General features: G+C 45.0%; 1 protein-coding gene across 1 annotated transcript in view; it reads left to right on the top strand.

Annotated features, from left to right (window-relative positions):
- Window positions 1-17784, top strand: part of T265_03001 (hypothetical protein) — a gene marked incomplete at both ends in the record, with an annotated part of 68457 nt that overhangs the window by 6875 nt on the left and 43798 nt on the right. Inside the window, 11 exons of the mRNA XM_009167380.1 lie at window positions 24-157; window positions 414-537; window positions 584-704; window positions 2069-2155; window positions 3764-3994; window positions 5409-5765; window positions 8822-9050; window positions 9482-9625; window positions 10087-10225; window positions 13588-13667; window positions 15623-15832. Of these exons, the coding sequence (XP_009165644.1) occupies window positions 24-157; window positions 414-537; window positions 584-704; window positions 2069-2155; window positions 3764-3994; window positions 5409-5765; window positions 8822-9050; window positions 9482-9625; window positions 10087-10225; window positions 13588-13667; window positions 15623-15832 (1856 nt within the window). The remainder of the gene's footprint in view (window positions 1-23; window positions 158-413; window positions 538-583; window positions 705-2068; window positions 2156-3763; window positions 3995-5408; window positions 5766-8821; window positions 9051-9481; window positions 9626-10086; window positions 10226-13587; window positions 13668-15622; window positions 15833-17784) is intronic.

Genomic DNA, 17784 nt, shown 5'->3' on the forward strand with positions numbered 1-17784 from the left:
CCTCGTAGCACGATTACTCGTAGTACGGGGTCTCGCTGCTCTTGGTCTGGCTGCTCCCCTTTGGCCTTCCTGGAATGGTTGCACCTTGTGGAACGAAGTTCCAGCCAGTGTAGCCCACGGGATCGCTGCAGCACTCAAGCCCGACCACCACGTCAAGGTGGCAGCTTTAGGTCGGTGCAACGAGGAAAAGTTTTTTTCATACTGTCTTTTTTCTAGACCATGACACTTCATTTGATCTCCGAATGTTTGCTTTCAAATCGATCCTGTTCTAGTTTCTAAGTGGCCGAAATCCAATCAGCCAAACAAATGGTAAAGGGCGGTGGTATTGGTCGTTCATTAACGAAGTCTTCGCGTTCTCAAAAAGGATTCTCGGTTTGTTCTTAGTTTGTTGAAACTCCTAAACTACCTCACAGGACAGACATACCACTTGCAATAATGAGGATTTTTCACGCTTACCAGTCCGTTCCATAACAGAGGAGAACAGTCTATCCGAATTCTTTAATATTGCTGAGTTGGCTAACTCCGATTTTACTGCACGTAAGTTCGTGCTCACGGAGGTGTAATTGACCAACATTCTCTACAGAGAAAAGGCCCTTCAGATTATTATCACAAAATGATATATCAGGTGTATCGTCTGTGGTCTCGCGTCTCAAGTTCAAAGAACTCCACAGTTCCTATCAAAATCTTCTCAAGATCCCACGGAGGTCAGTTCGTTACTGGATCTGTACTTATTATCTCTTAATATTTCATCCGGTTTTGCCAGTTGTTGTTCATAATGGATTTACTTGGTGTCCGGAACTGTTTCAGGAAGGTTTTGTGACACAGGAAAGTGCTATGATGTGTGCTTGGCCTCAGTTTGTTTAGATTGATATGGAACACTGGCGTCCACCCTTGATTTTCCGCCTTTCAGGAGGATCTCTTCAGGGGGCGGTGTACATTGCCTTTACACTTAGAATTCTTCTTGTGAAACAGCCCCTAACATGTTAAGACATATGGTTTTGAGCCAAAATTGAACTGCTCCACTCACCACTACCGGTCCAAGAAGATGCAATCTACCTGCAAACAACTGGCACAGTAGTGAGACGAACGGACGACATAGTAGAATAGTAGACTAAATCAATATAAATCGTTCGGTGCCTAACTGCAATGCCACCCGAAAGAAGCACGATGGCTGGGATACTGCCAGGTTTCTCAAGCCTAGACAGAGCATTCGTTTACCTAGGTTGAGTTTGAACCACGGACCTTCCGGCCAATAAATTCGCGCACGGACCACTTGGCTCTCTCTAGTCTCATACAGGAACTACCAAGTGCTAACCGGAATCGGAGGATCTGTCGGGAAGATCCAGGGGTTATTTTTTAATTTTAGCTTCGTTGTTTCCTTGAACAGATGCTATTATCTATGTGAGCATGATATAATTCTGATCTGTTGGTAGGATGTCGCGCTCTATTGATCTGTGTTTGCCTGTTCATTGGAGTGGAGGCGGTTGTTTTTATGTCACACAGCAACGTCATACGGACTCAAGCACCGTCTCTGTTTGAGCGAAAGGGCTAAACACATAACGTCCCATTACCTATTAGAGCCCATATCATAGTTCCATTGCATTATCATGGTTTGCAGTATGGGGTAAGAGGCAGTTAGCTGTGAACTTCAATCCCGTTGTAACCAGAGACTAGACTTCGCCCGGTGATGTATTCAGTCGTACGGTTGTTTTTGCCTTTCAAAGGCAGTTCTGATCATCCTATGACAGATTGTCACTAGCGTGTTACATATTAGTAAATCGTTTTATAACTAAAAACCAATTGTTGCAGGGGTGGTAATGAAGAAGGGAGAGTTGTTTTTAGTTCCATAAAAGCCCTTCCCTCGGTCTTTGGTTTAGCAATTTTGCCGGGTATTTTAGGGAAGACTACCCAGAGTGATGGCTTAAAAGGTTTATCAGTCTATGGCCTTGTTTCTTCTGGTCCTGGCCTGAATAAGGTGTCTCAGACCCTCGTATTGCTTTTTTTCACTGAAATGTTGTATCCCCCGTCATATAATTGATTTTACACTATATTTTGAAATCTTTCACAGACCCAAATGGACCAAAGATATGTCGGCCGATGAGTTAGTTCGGTTGGAGAAAGAGGAACTATTAGCATGGAGGCGTTCACTGGTCAAGTAATGTTAATCCAATATTTCCATTCTGAAACGACTATAGGGCTTTTCCAAAAGTAAAATGCCTTCTGTCTTTTTGTCTGCATCTCCTTGGGTGCAATGGCTTTTCCAGAGTATGGGCTTCTAATGAATTAACTAGTGATTGTGACCTTAAAAGAAAGCTCAGCATGCAGTATGCACCCCAGCTGGGAACGGATCAACCGGCCTGATCATACTTCTTGATCGAACAGTAAGGTAGCTGAAGATGCTAAGATTTATAGCCCATTGTTTCGTCGCCCGCAATTCAACTCTTGAGTTGGTAACCCAATGTCAGTCAGCCAACTACATGGCCGCACCTTCAAGAAAAATCAAAATATCTCCTCTACGAATTGTTTTCACTGAGGAGGAACGACAGATAAAAACCACACCGCTCGCTCTCTGTTTCACGACAAAAATTTCTTACTGTATTGCACCAGTTTTGTATGTGCGTGCGATGGAATTTTGTTAGCTTTGTTTTGACCGAATCTTATGGGTACCTGGTGATCTGGCATATTCTCCACTGATGAAACGTGATGAGCCTGTGAATTGTTTGTAGTGACTGAGTCCAAGCGCTAGTGTTCATATCCAGAGTTCTGGTTTAGCCTACTCACTTAGCCAAGGGTCATGGAGTCTAGCGGGACACAATGAGTGACGCATGACCTGTCCTAAACACGAACTACCTAGTGCCGCCGTCCTTGGACATGGTGGCGTTTAAGCTCCGGACATCTAACGCGCGAAGTGAGCATGCTACTACCACTGCGTCGGCGCCTGCTAGACCCACCTGAATTATCACATCTGGACGGGTGAACGTGTTTAGACTTGGGCGTGTGATTAGTTTGCCCGACGCTTCGAACGAGGACTCAATAAATGCCCTGGTTGTATTGGTCGATTTTGACCCGCCTGTCAGGGCTTCTCAGTCGCGCATCACCACGAATGCTTGAAACATGCTTGACAGTTTTCCTGAGATGACCACCTACTGAACTTCCTTGTAAATGTTCGCTTCCCGTCGGACGCTGATGCACACCGAGTCACGACAGTCAGTTGCGTTAAGTGACTTTGTCCCCGGCTAACACGGCCGTTGTTTCTCACTTTATGCAATTGATTCGCATTTATGGGTTTAGTCGTGTGCAGGACAAATAGTGGTCAGATGGCGAATCATTGAAGATCCGTTTGCCCCAAGTTTCTGTTTCCAACTTCATTACGGGGATCTTTCAGAAAACAATGGCATTTATTTGAACCTCAGTACTTATCAAGTTGTCGTGTACTCCTTCACTTTATGGTCCAGTGTTGTCGCATGCGATTTACCTCCCATGAAATTCTTCAGTGATGCTTCAACGCAGTAGTTCCATACATGTGATACGTTCCCTACTTCGTTTCTTCTCAAGTAGGAACTCCGTCGTTTTAGGGATTGGAAAGTGTTTCTCCATCGGTTGTAGGTTTTCCTCCTTGACAATGAATTGCCACATGAAAAATTTATGCCTCCTCGACGATGATTCTTCCCAATGAAGAAAGCACTATATTGAACCGCTTCCCCCTTGTTTTTGCTTCCGTTCCCGAGAAATCCTTCAATCTTGACACCTTTCTCTTTGACAGGCTGGAAGAAACCGATGGAATTGTACTCACGCCCTTCGAGAAAAATATTGAATTTTGGCGCCAGCTATGGCGGGTCGTTGAGCGAAGCGATATTTTAGTGCAGATTGTCGATGCACGCCAACCACTACTGTACTATTGTTCAGATTTGGAATCCTACGCCCGTGAAGTTGACCCAAATAAGATTTGTTTGGTATTGGTGAACAAGGCGGACTTTCTGACGCCGGAACAACGGTATGTTGCAAGTAAACTCGCCTGTGTTCTCCTTCAGTAATTTGACTTTTTCTCGCCGTTCAGCGGCTTTAGAGTTTAAGGGGAATGTTGCGTAGTGAAAGTAGGAGCCCAAACTATTGTACTATGACTCCTGTGATTCTAGCACACCGTTCATCAAAATGCTTCACTGTCAATTTGAAGAAGGGTTAGCTATGAATTTTGGATAATACAGTGCCCTTCCTCACGAGGTATCACAATAGCATTCCCTCTAATCACTATGTAATGTCAAATCCCCATAAGGGAGACCATTCCCCAGTAGAAGTCTAAAATGTCTCTTCTGGGGCGGACTACCCGTATCGAACGGAGGGAAGACATATCTAGGTCATGTCTTCCAGTGTCCACAACCATCTCTGTCGATCATTCTTGGTTCCTTCTACAGAGAGGCAGTGAATATTGATAGGCTTGATTGTGATGGTTCTAGTTCCCATATTCTTATGCCAATTTGACCTTCCGTTTGTGTTCTACGCCCTGAGCATATCCGAGCGAAAAATACTGTTCGAGACAGGTACTCGTTTGGTTTTGGAAGTAGGTGAGATAACCAATACAACTGAATGAGCGTCGCAGTTTGAGTTTGAGTTCATTCCTTCAAAACATTTCGACGTATCTAAGCATGATTAGCTGATTAGAGAAATGCCCCGGCTGATTTATTAAAATAACTGCTTACGCTGGTCTTGTTTCTGAACCAACTAGAAGTTTGAATTACCCTGCAGCGTTTTAAGCTTTTCTCTTGTCAGACAACTTACTGAATCTTGGAAAGGGTCGCCCCAACCTCCTGTATTTGAAGAGGACTTTGGCCGGATAGCTGGGAGGGGTAGAGCGGTGCTTCGGGCAAATCCATTGATTGGTTCATCACCAAGCATCAGGTTTTGGTTGAATCCCAGCCAGTCTTGCAACAACACTACACTTTCTCAGATCCCGACATAGGGGAAACTATGTCGTCTGTGTATTCTGTATCCATTCAACTATCTACTCGGAAAGCGTCTCAGGAGTCTCTTGTGCAAGAAAACATTTATCAAGCACACTGACAAGATGGTTGAAGTTGTATGAAATCCTAAGATGAGCGTAGATGCGTGTTTGGTTCGAAACATAAATCCGTTTTATTGGATGGGTGGTAGTTTCATCACACTAGCACAGGTTTTTTGATTGTATGGTGGTTCCTATCAGTAGCTTTGCCTTATTCAACTCCTATAAAGAGGACCCCATATGAATAGAGAGAGAGAGGGGGGGAATGTTCCTTCGCACAATCTTGTGGTCGCGACAGGCACTCTGGCTCACAGACTTATTTGGATCCACCTCAGACTTAGCTCACTTTTATCACGCGAAATGCCGTTTCCGGGTTGTTTATTTTTGTTTTGTTTTGTTCTATGTTTGTTAGTTCTTGTTGGAGCAAGTACTTTCAGTCGAATGGCATACGAGCCATATTCTGGTCGGCTACATTGGCTGCTACTGCTGCCCACCCGGTAACTGATCCAGACAGTCTCGCCAAACAGCAATTCGATGGTGATTCTTTGACTGACTCGGGTCTTCAGGAACTCCAGGTTGACGATGCTTCCAGTGATAGCAGTGAATCTACCGCTAAAAACGGCTCATCTACTGAAGAAGAAGAAGAAGAAAGCGATGGGGACCCACCAGCGTCCTTTAGCCCTTTGGAGGGTGCTTCTAAAGACAACGAAGCGGTTCATTCCTATGAAAGCCAAGCCGGAGGAAAAAACAAGGTCTCCACATCTGAACGGTTTGTGGTTTATAGGCATGTGTTCCTTCCACCATATTCATATTGGGTTGTGTTTATTGGTATCTTGTGCGCAGTTTAGCAGTCCTCTTAAAGGGCTGACCAGATATAGTCACACTGGTCTTCCCACGGTGTGGTTAACTGAATGACCTCACTGGCTGCATACATCAGTTCGATCAACCGATGGTTCAAGTGGTTAGATCGCGAATTTACTGACCGGAAGGTCCGTGGTTCGACCCCGACCTCTGCCTCTCGACTTCCCCTGTCTAGGCTTGGGCAACCTGGCAGTATCCTAGCCCTCGAGCTTCCTTCGGGTGGCATGGCAGCCAGGCACCGAAAGGGTGTTACAGCTGAGCTTTTTTCAACCTAAAACAGACTATCCTCCTTTTTGTTCAATATTGTTCCTCGGATCCATTCATGTTTCTTTTAGTAGTCGCTATTTATAGGCTCCCATCTATAAGCCCGTAAATCCCAGCGGAATACACTAATTTGCAAGCAAATTTGTTTTTTTCGAGAGACTCACCTGGAAATCATACTGTTAAATGACAGCGGAGCCAAATTTATCGACTAGTCGATAACGAGTCTCTATTCTTAGCCGTCGATGTTTACAGACTACTCACATCATGCTCTCTTTCGGTCTAAATTTTCTCTAAGTTTTCGGTAAAACTTTCTCGCCCACAAGTTAAGCAAGCTTATCCAAGCAGTTTTTGTCCTCATAGGACATTATGATGAGATGGGCGCCACCACACATGTCATTTTATACTGGGTGAAACTCCAAGGGATCAGGCGCCAACTCACTGATGGCGTCTTCCTCCAGCAGGGTGGAGAGGAGTCCACCGTGGTAACCTGGATTTTACTACGATGAGTACACCTCACGCTTTCTTTTCAATCTTTACAGGAGCCTTTGTCCATGGTTGTGTAGCTAAGCGCTGGTCCCCACTACTGGTGCGTAATGATGATGACGATTCTTTCTCAGTTATAAATAAAAAAAACCTATCAAACTGTACATTTGAAAAACGTAGTTGCAGTTGGAGAAATTTGGCAATCTAGAATGAATAATCAATGGTGAGTGTCACACTGTGGTTAAGCTATCTTTACGACAATCCATAAGAGTTTCTTCGTTTGACCTTGAACTGAATCAGCCTTTCCAACATCCTGACTACCAGCGCACTTCATCACCAAGTCTCCGAAACACCGTAAATTTGGGATGATTATAGAGCAGAATTTCCCAGGTATCACCAGTAGTCAGGTTTCCAACACGGTTCGACGAATCGGCCAAGCCAAGGGGACCATTGATCTCTCTTTAACAATTGAGAGCTCCTTTTTTTCCGCTGACTACATCCGCACTTAACAGTATGTCGCTGACTTGTGAGATGTACTTGAAGCATTGCTACGGTGTCACCCTGGTTCCTCTTCAGGACGGCAATCTCTTCCACTTGTGAAGCGCTTTTAGCGGCTTCTGGTCGTGAATTCCTTACAGAAGCTCACCTAGAAAGTACATCCCAGGGGACAATCCTCACATTTCCATTTTGTCCTGGCCGAAATTATCCATGGTAGAAAACGAGCAGAAATCACTACTTCAGAAAAAACACCGTATAAGTGGTTCAAAGCCACACCCATGACGTCTATCTCGTTTCACATTCTCCAGAAAGCCAGATTAACTGAATTATATCCATCCAAAACAATTCAGGCTGTGACCAGTGAATGCACTTTTTGTCAGTTGTCCAGCTACGTTGTTTTTATTGACTGATTGATAGGGCTGTTTTATTCTAGTCGATAAAATCAAGTTTGTACGCCTTATTGAAATGGAGCAAAACAGTTGGAAGTTTATCATCACCATCTTCACTGATAGCAAGGCAAGAGTAATATACAATAACGTCTGACTGCCCTAAAGACTCAGTGTGCATGGATTGCTAGCTAGTCAGATGTGGCACCTAGTTAAGGACGAGGCAGACATCAGGAAACACTGGGATCGAGGCCCAAAAAAGTGGTTCATGCATTTAGAATAACATGTTCAACTAATGCGATGATGTGCATGGGAAATGTTTTTTGGAAATACTGACATTACCTAAATTTAAGGATTCCACTTTTATAAATTTATACACAACCTTATAGTTGATCAGAACCTAGCTTACTTCTGATATTGTTTTGGATCCTGACCTCTCACCTCACCCAAATACCACACTGGTGCAAAGTCTGGTTACTCAGCGAGATGAGAAAGCTCGCCGTATTCCAGGTTGAAATGATCGATTGGTGCCCAGAATGACATATTCTGGTGTGTCCGATGGACCGCACATATTATTTGTCCTCGAAAATTGCACCCACGTCTATGTGAAGACGTTAAGTGAGGTGTGTGATGAAATATCTTATCGAATCGCCGCACGAACACGCCACCAAGCTACATGTGCTGTAACACTTTTCCAGTGCTTAGTTGCCATGCCACCCGAAGGAAGCACAGGGGCTGTGATACTGCCAAGTTACCCAAGTTTAGACAGGAGAAGTTGAGATGCAGAGGTTGGGTTCGAACCAACCGCTCAGTAAATTCGTGCTCTAACCACTGAGTCGTTTCGCCCTTTGTTGAATCGCTCCTGTTCATTCGTTCCTGATTGATGCAGCCCTTTTGTGTGCGTATGCCCGATCAGTCATAAGCTAATGCAAAAACTAACAACTATGGCTGTTAGTGGACCTTCATGGCTGATCACAGTAACCAGGTTTCTGACCCAAATAAAGTGTTCGGATACGTTACAGCAATAAGTTAATTTATGATCACACTGGTCGATATTCTGAATTTCGGTCATCCTTTCCATATTACAGGCTGTTTTGTCGTTCATCTTACGATAAGTTTCCTCAGATCTCTCGATTAGGAATCGAACAGTAACCAAGCTGCAGGGCTTTCTCTTAAAGCTACCTTAACACCGGGTTTGTGCTCCTAAGGCATTCTAGGATTATTTCCAGGCTGACACGCAACACTGTTGACCGAATGAGATCGATTGGCATCATTTCGCCGATTTTAAAGGTACGATATTCATTCACTCACTTTTGTTCCGTCCCTCTCTTAGTGACCCCGATTCGAGCATCCAGTCCACCCAGCTCTTTGGAACTGAGGAACTATTGAATTTGTTACAGAATGATATTTATCCCTCGAACGCGCCTCGTCTTTCTCCATCCCAACTCACCGTCGGTTTTGTCGGCTACCCGAACGTAGGCAAATCGAGCACGCTAAATGCCCTGATGGGATGCAAGAAGACTGCTGTATCTGCCACACCAGGACGAACGAAGCACTTTCAGGTTGGTTTCATCGGTGGATACGGCTTTTCGCGTGTCTAGCGGTTTTTAAACCCGCCTTTTTCAACCGATCCGTTCATTGGTCGGCCCATGCTTCGTTTTCATAGCTTTTGACTATTTCCTGAGGGGCGGCGTACCTAGTAGTGTCGTTGGATTTGTGTTTTGCGTTTTTCAAGGCTTGTGATTGCCTCTTACGTTATACATTCGACTGTAGGTATGATGTGGCATACAAAACGATTTAATCTTTTTACTTCCATTTCGGCTTCTCAACTCTACAGAATATGTTATCTTACTCATTCGGCAACTGTTTTCAAAATATTATTTCTGATTGAGCGCTTTGAAAGGGCGTAAAACGCTATTCAGAGCAGTCCTGGCTGACTGTAACACATAGTTTACCGTTGCTGTTCACTCCGACTTCCATTTTCTCTCCTCAGACTCTCTGTGTCCGGCCAGGCCTGGTTCTCTGTGATTGTCCCGGCCTCGTAATGCCCTCATTTGTATACTCCAAGGCCGACTTGGTCGTTGCCGGGATACTTTCCATTGATGAGATGCGTGACTGTCTATCTCCAATTGGACTGGTGAGTTTCCACAAGTGTTTATCGTCTCCCGCCGACTTGTTTGTATTTTGGTGTGAGCGTGAGGAAACTGGGTGATTTTCAACTAAGATTTGGTCCGGTAAGTGGAGTCAATCGGTGCTGAAGAAGGAGAAGCACTGTACAGCCTTTACATCCTTACGGAGATTCATCAGCTGTGAACATCTTGAAACCTCAGGGAGTTTGTATTTACTACACTACAGTACCCCTCCAAGACAGACTTCTCATAAAAAACCGCAACAGCTACAACCTTGTGTAAAAACCCCGAAGGGAGCCTTTCGGGAAAGACTAAAATTCTCTTCCTTGTGACAGTATTCTCTGTTCGGAGGTTACTGTACCTCGTAATTCGAACACCACTAGCCTTCCAAACTGTGTTCTCCCACTTTTTTTAATTCTGAATTTAGACTCAAGCTCTACAGTCGCTCCATTTTTGTGCTTTTATTCAGATTTGTGAACAGATTCCCCGATCCGTTTTGGAATTCAAATATGGCATCAATCTTCAGAAACCAAAACTGGATGTGCAGGTGGATAGCTCACAACCTGAGCCACCGCCCACTCCACATGAATTGCTGGCGGCTCATGCATGTAAGCATCTTCACATCCATTTACACTCCATATTCAGTTGCCATGTGATTGATTTGTGCCTATCGTATCATTGAAAAGGGATGAGATGTGAAGTCAGATTTCAGGAGCGCTGACCATGTCTTTTGTCATTTAATGGTCAAATTTCTCTGGTCTCTAAACGAAAACTCGTCGAGCCGTTCAAACACCATCGACACTATGTGATGAAAGCCGAGTGTGTTGATAAAGCCGGACAAGAAATATACATCTCATCAACCGATGCGTTGCGCGGAAGTCGCAATCACACCGATGCAATCAGTTCATATCTTCAGCTAGTCATCACTCTGGGGAGAGTGAACCATCAGTGTTGACAGTGACGTTGCTGTCCCTGATGCTGATGATAGAGGCCTAAACGAGTTCCGTGTGATTCGTACTAGCCGAAATGAACGGGCATTCGTTTTCCAGACACTACTAACCGAACCTACAACGGCTAGCAGAACTTTTATCCAGCTTATTCAAGGACCTAACCCCTTAAAGAAATTTTCCAATAGACCAATGAAATTCGAGATATGTATGCCACAACACAGGGCAAATCGCGGACGGGCCAATATGATTTCAAGAAGGGTATATACCAATTAGCCAATCACTTGAAACGGTAGTAGATACTCTTCGAAAATTATATAAACGCAGACAGATAAGGAAGAAGTACCCATTCAACTGCTTACTGAGGATGTCCCGTCGACTGGGAACGAAACGTTTGCAAGCTAATTGCCAAGCTAGGTGAACAGATCAACGGCCATCTAATCAGCCCTCAGAATTTCCACAGAGCGCTGTTTGCAAGAACAGCCTAGTACGTCCTGATCAGTCCACTGCATCGTTACTTATAAGTTTAATAAAAACTTTGACAGCCCACTAACGGTTACGGGTATTTGGGGCTAATCAGCTGGGCATAGACCTCGAATTTCCATCAACCTTGCTTCACACTTGAGCACCTAATTGCAAGTGTATCTTTTGTCGTGCTGGCTTCCTACAGTTTTGCTTGAGCTCCAACGAGCTCGGTTGCTGACACGAATTCCCATGGTTTGCATCCAACCCCGGTATCGCGCTTTCTCTCCAGGCTTGGGCAACCTAGTAGTATTTCAGCCCTCATGCTTCCTTCGGGTGGCATGGTAGCTAGGCGGTGGAAGGGTGTTAGAGCTGGACGAGTATTTAGAGTTTGACACTTGTGAATTGGCGTCAATAGGCCGTCTTGAATGCGATCCAAAAAAACGGCTAGCCCTTCAGTAGGGACTGTCCTAGCTATTTTGAAAAGTTTAGAGTTTGTGAAGTCACTGCTTGTGAAGAGATTGCTGTCATCGGAACCACTGCACTTTGTAGTTACAGCCGGAATCTTTCATCAGCAGTTTCGGTACTTCAAGAATGATTGACGAAGATGGAGATGCACACATTGATACCACTCCAATAGATTCACTTTTTTATGGTACCATTTTTAAGTAGTTAGAAACGTCTGCCCGTAGTGAAGCGCAGATCACATCCACCAGCGCAGCTAGGACTTCATCTCAAGGTCATGCATTGTCCATTTTGTCTTAGCTGCTAACCGGGACCTGCCTCCACCAAATGGGCACGGCAAATCACCCTGGTATACGGAGAAGATTAATGAACCGCAATTCAGCATTGCTAATTCGTTGTTCCCATCGTACATCCGCTATTCTTTGAAGGCACCGATAATACAACCCAAACGATGTCTCGACTTCAGCGCACAAAGACTAGGCTTCACAACCGCAAAGCAACACTAGATATATTATCGCACTACAAACCCTGTCATCCACCAACAGGAAAATATCCTGTCAATCCTAGAAGTCCAAGGAAAGGAGAACATGCCTTAGTAATTTTAGCATTCACTTTGTGGCATCCGATGTGATACAACAAACCAGACGGGCTTCTGAGAATTATGATGCCATGACCAACTTCGGTGATGCAGGGATCTTTTAATAAGACTGCGCGTAGAAGGTGTAATGCACAAATCAGATCGCATGGTAAGATTATTCAGATTACCTAGTGTATTTTGTATCCTAGTGGGATTTCCGCATACTCGGCCTTCAGCGGCAAGAAGCTCCACGCCGGAAATAAAAGACATGGAGGACGTATCTTTGATAACTGATTCGATTACAAAGTTGAAGGGAAAAATGACAAAATGCAAACTTGACAGACACCACTTTTGGCGGTGAACTCAGGAGGACTATTTCCGTAGACTTTCACGCGCCCAGGGTAGATGGCTAGGACTACAGACGGGGTTCTATTGGCATTGGTATTAGTTGTAGTTGGAATTGAAAAATCAAGGGGACCAAGCTCTGCTCCTAAGCATATGATACTTCTTGGTTGTTCAGACTGATTAATGAAGTTTGTTTGAGGCACCTGACCTTCAGCCCTTGTTCAACCCACAAGGTAGTGAGATGAGGATGGGTTTCGTTTCGTGGCATTTGACTCAACAGAATGACCCGGGAGGCAATCGGTGTCTTGATTTCATTGGGGAGATCTCGCCAGGAGCCAGTGACTCAGCAGTCCGACCTGCTTGGCTGCGTGAGTTCGGCTTACCTCGAAGCCTATCACGAAGCCTGTCACAAACGTGGCTTTTGAGCAGCACCAGAACCTCTGGTTTTCAAATGTATTTCGATTGTATTAAATAATGCTCCGGCGTTCGCGATCAGCTGTTAGACAATCGGACATGCTGGTCACCTACCGTCACACCTCACTCGCAGAGGACAATACGACTGTACCTCTAGAGCGCTTCGGAATACGATTACCTGCAGCACAGGGGCTTGCTGCCCCTTATCTGATTGCTGAAATCTTTCCTGGCGTGGTTGAACCTTGAGGAACGAAGCTATATTCAGTTTAGCCCGTGACCAGCACTCAGGTCTGACCACCACGCTAAGTTGGCAGCTACTAGTCACGAATATGGATGAGTACATCGAATTTCTAAAAGTGAATGCGAGCGAGTTTTGGTCGTTTTCGTGTCTGTTTTGCGGTTGGTTCGTGTTTCGTAACATATAAATCCGCTTCCGACCGAGCTCTTCTTACACCGATAGTAATTAAGGGGTGAAACACATTTTTATTTGCACTCAAGTTTCTGATCTTTTCTCCTTCCACATCTGAGACCTCGAACTATGATGGATTTTGTGAATTCAACAAAGTTTGTGACTAATCCCGACGAAAAATTGACATTGTTTTTGTGTTCGCACTGTAACGTGGTACAGTGGGTCAATGCACTAAACAATACAGGTGTCTTGTCCAGATTAGTTATCCCCCGTTTGGCTTGAACGAAATGATCCAATGTTTTCTCACCTCTTCGCTTGTTAACTGTGCTCATTCATTTGCTGTTGTTTCAGTTTCACACAGTTTCATGACCGCCAAAGGCAATCCACATTATGATCGATCGGCTCGGCTCATTCTAAAGGATTACGTTCAGGTAACGTTCTCAATGTCTTTCTCTCTCAATACCTTTTCTGAATTTCACATGCCGAGGAGGGATTTTGTTACATTGCTCATTAGGTGGCCAGTTCTAGAATATTGTCACGTGACCCAAGCCGTCAGTTTTTGTCTTAGCTAGTTTGGTGGACTTTTCATCGGTCCTTCTTTGCGATGACCAGCCAAGAAATAAACCATGAGGAAGGTTGGCCTTTTCACCAGGTTGCTGTTTCGGGTTCTCTCTGAATTTAGCCGAAGTTACTCTCCAGGTCATTAGTGCCGTTCGCCGGACAAACAGAGAGACATTCCAGCAATGTATGGTGTGTTGGTGCGATGGAGTTACATTTGAACGGTGTTCCATGTGGCTGTTTATGAATACGACCCGATCGAATAAAACAAATCATCTCATGATTAACCGTGGTATGCAACATTAGTGTAACCTCCTCTCATGAAGTTCTTATTGTGACCAAACGTGTGCTGGTAGGTTCAGTCGTTTAGTTGGGTCTGGAAAATAACCACCCGTACAAACCAGAAAGAGCGCATGCAAGTACCGATCACACGTTAGCCTGACCTCAGGTGTGACTATCAACAGGCAGTCAGCTGGTCACAATATCCCAATCTCCGTTTCATCACCAATCGAATCCCAATCTCCCTTCATTAGTTTAGGCAATAATGTAGGGTCGCGAAATACACTCGTTTGCAAACTACTTCGGTTTTGCGAGGCTCACCTGGAACCTAGCTGAATCTCTCGTTTGTGATGTTTTCAGGCAACTGAATGTGCTGCACCAGGCCGCCTCATGTTTCAGTCGCTACGATATTTCAGATATCGCGGCTCATGTATATCCGCACTGCAATTCGGTTTCAAGTAGAACATAAGGTTAACGGAAACTCGGGGATTGCGCCTACCTGATGGGCCCCGAGAAGGGCGAAAGCAGTCATGGGCTGTTGACGAATTTTCAGCAACCTTATGAGTAGTACATTACACATAATGTAGGTTGTTTGTGTTTTATTCATCGTGCTTCCCCCTGCATTCTTTTCTTGACCCAACCCAATGACGGGACTTAGTTCAGGGTATTGATTAGCGGACTACCTGCTGAGTGACGCTCTATAGCCACTGTTCCATAACGCGCAACCTATGCTTGCAAAAAGTACGGTTAGTCCACTACATGAACGCTTAGTGAACCTCAGCCTGTTCTAATGTCAGCTCTTTACAGTTGTCTTTCCCTGAAATCACTACATCGAGGGGCCGTCCAAAAGTGATCTCTTCGGAGTGCGATCACTGTAGTTGGCATAATGAATGCCATAAAGGCATTTCGTGCATACTGCCGGCGTTTTGTGAACCACGAACTAGTCACTGGAAAGCCCGATCCATTTATCTGTTTGTCTTTCACCTAATGAGATTATATGTAGAAGACAATGGATGCCTTATTCCGTGATAAGTTTCTCAGGACGAGTCATACACTACGGTTTTATTGTTATCGTCGGTAGCAGAGAGCCATCATAGTAAGCGCAGATGCATCAACACCGCTCTAGTTTGGGTATACCTTCCTTGTTGGGTTAATCGGGGTTTCCTTTTCGTCAAAGGTTCCACTTCTCAGGGGAGTTTCGGCGCTATCCTGAGCGCTGCGCGTATAACTTCGTATTGAATGGGCTTCCCACTCTTTGAGATTTTAGGACGTAAGCCAGCTGGTTTGGGTCATTCCCAATTTGGTTAGCAAAAAAAGTTTATGGTTCAACGTATAAAAATAATTTGGACGGTTTTCCTAAGCAAACCTTTTGTACGAGGGTTTTCGTTTCCTACCATGTGCGACTTGATGCTTTAGTTGACAAAGGTTCGAACATCTGGAGCTCCTTCGTAAGCACTTTTCCTATCTTCCTCACTCAGCTATCCACTGTAATTCCTTCTGACTAAGCGGTAGCATTTTCTATGAACCTTCTAATTTGTCCCTTATTTAGGGTCGGTTACTCTATTGTCATCCACCACCAAATGTGGATCCAGAACAGTTTCAACTTCTTGGGAGAAGCGCAGATGGACTTCACCCCAGTCTGGCTCATTCACACATAACCAAGACTGGACGACCTGTGGGTAGTAGAAAACCTGGAAGCGTTGGTTCACAACTGGATCCCGGTGTCATTACCGATTTCGATCGACTTGCCTTCAAAACGGTAAGGTACCTACGAACACTTTCGTTCAATATTCACGTGAACGTTAGAACAGTACTTATCTTTCGGGGGCGATATGGCCTAAGTGGTTAGAGCGCGAATTTACTGACCGGAAGGTCCATGGTTCGAACCCGACCTCCGCCTCTCAACTCCCCCTGTCTAGGCGTGGGCAACCTGGCAGTATCCTAGCCCTCGTGCTTCCTTCTGGTGACATGGCAGTTAGGCACCAAAAGGGTGCTACAGCTGAACGATCTTTGCGGTTGTCGTTTGGAAATTAGAGCCTGGGTTCCTTCATTTAGACTATTGTCGATCTACAACTTCACCCTATTCCTCCTAGGTTTCCTGCAATAAAAAATAATCCAAGTAGTCGTTCAGTTGTGACACCCTTTCGGTGTCTGGCTTCCACGCCACTCGAAAGAGGTGCGAGGGCTGAGTTACTGCCAGGATGCCCAAGCGTAAACGGAAGCAGTCGAGTTGCTGAGATTGAGTTTGAACCACCAACCTCCGGTCAGCAAGTTTACGCCCTAAAGACTAACCTATCTCAATGTCAGTAATATAATGGCACATTTCAGTTCGCAGTTTGATTTGGGGCAATACCTAGTGAGATGGAATGAAGAATGTACAACATTGCTCAGTCCTGTTTTATGCTAACGGCTTTGTTCATCATCATCATCTTCCTCGACATCAGTGTTCAGCGCTGATACTTCGCTGCCGTACGATGATAATTTACTTGAAAGCTTTATTTTGAAGAAACTAAAGAAGGTGGATGGGGAACGGACTAGCCTACTACAATCATTGCGAAATGCCCACACTTCCAAACACATTCAGGCAATTTGGATAGAAAACTGACTACAAGGACGCCACTAATGTCAATCAGCAGCGATATCTTGCAGCATCTCCAACCAGGCACAGTGAGGATCACGCGGTCCTCATCCTGGAAGGCTATTCGCAGCGACAACACTCAAAGGTTCCGTACTCTCTTCTATACCCCTCTGCCAGCTCAACACTTGGCCACCCCTCTGTTTCCGCTACTCTGAATTTGGCACGGAAAACAGTACTCTCTGCGGCAAACCATGGTTCTGTGGGCACGGCGTAAACAATGCAGCTTCTGGTGCTGGGCAAACTCTTCAGTGGAAGTCCCCATTGTACAACCGGAAATTCGCTTTCTGATCTCTTCGTTACAGATCCATCCACACGAGCTATGGTTCTGAGCAACGGTTGTCGGACACCTGAAGACGTCTCAGTTCAGCTGCTCGAATAGGTCAAGTTTCACAGCCATAGAACAAAACGGCCCGTACTGTAGCCTGATACGCACATTTGCCTTGAGATCCAGGGATATGCCGCTTTTGATACCATAGATGTTTCAAGTTAGGAAACGTGACATGGTGCTTACAGATTCGTGATTTAAGCTCATTTGTCGCACTAAAAACCGGGGCTTCCACGCCACTCGAAAGAGGTGCGAGGGTTGAGATACTGCCAGGATGTCCAAGCGTAGACGGAAGCAGTCGAGTTGCTGAGATTGATTTTGAACCACCAACCTGCGGTCAGCAAGTTTACGCCCTAACCTTACTGCCAGGATGCCCAAGCGTAAACGGAAGCAGTCGAGTTGCTGAGATTGAGTTTGAACCACCAACCTCCGGTCAGCAAGTTTACGCCCTAAAGGGATTGTAAGGAGCGTGTTCAGTGACTGCACCTCCTCGAGCATGTCCTTACACTTTGTGGGTTCAAAGTGCACACCAAAAGACAGGATGACTTTGGTCAGTTCATCGAAAGACACCTGCGCGTTCTCCTCTTCGAAGGCGAAAACGATATCGTCTGCATATTCCAGATTGATAAGGTTTTCGTTAGCGGATATTTGAAAACCAGGGTTCTAAAGAACTTCCACCGTTCATCTTATTACCTCATCGATCACGAAGTTAAATAGGAACGGAAAAAGTGGATAACCCTGACGAACA

Source organism: Opisthorchis viverrini (assembly GCF_000715545.1).
Source record: "Opisthorchis viverrini unplaced genomic scaffold opera_v5_39, whole genome shotgun sequence".
Lineage (NCBI taxonomy): Eukaryota > Metazoa > Platyhelminthes > Trematoda > Opisthorchiida > Opisthorchiidae > Opisthorchis > Opisthorchis viverrini.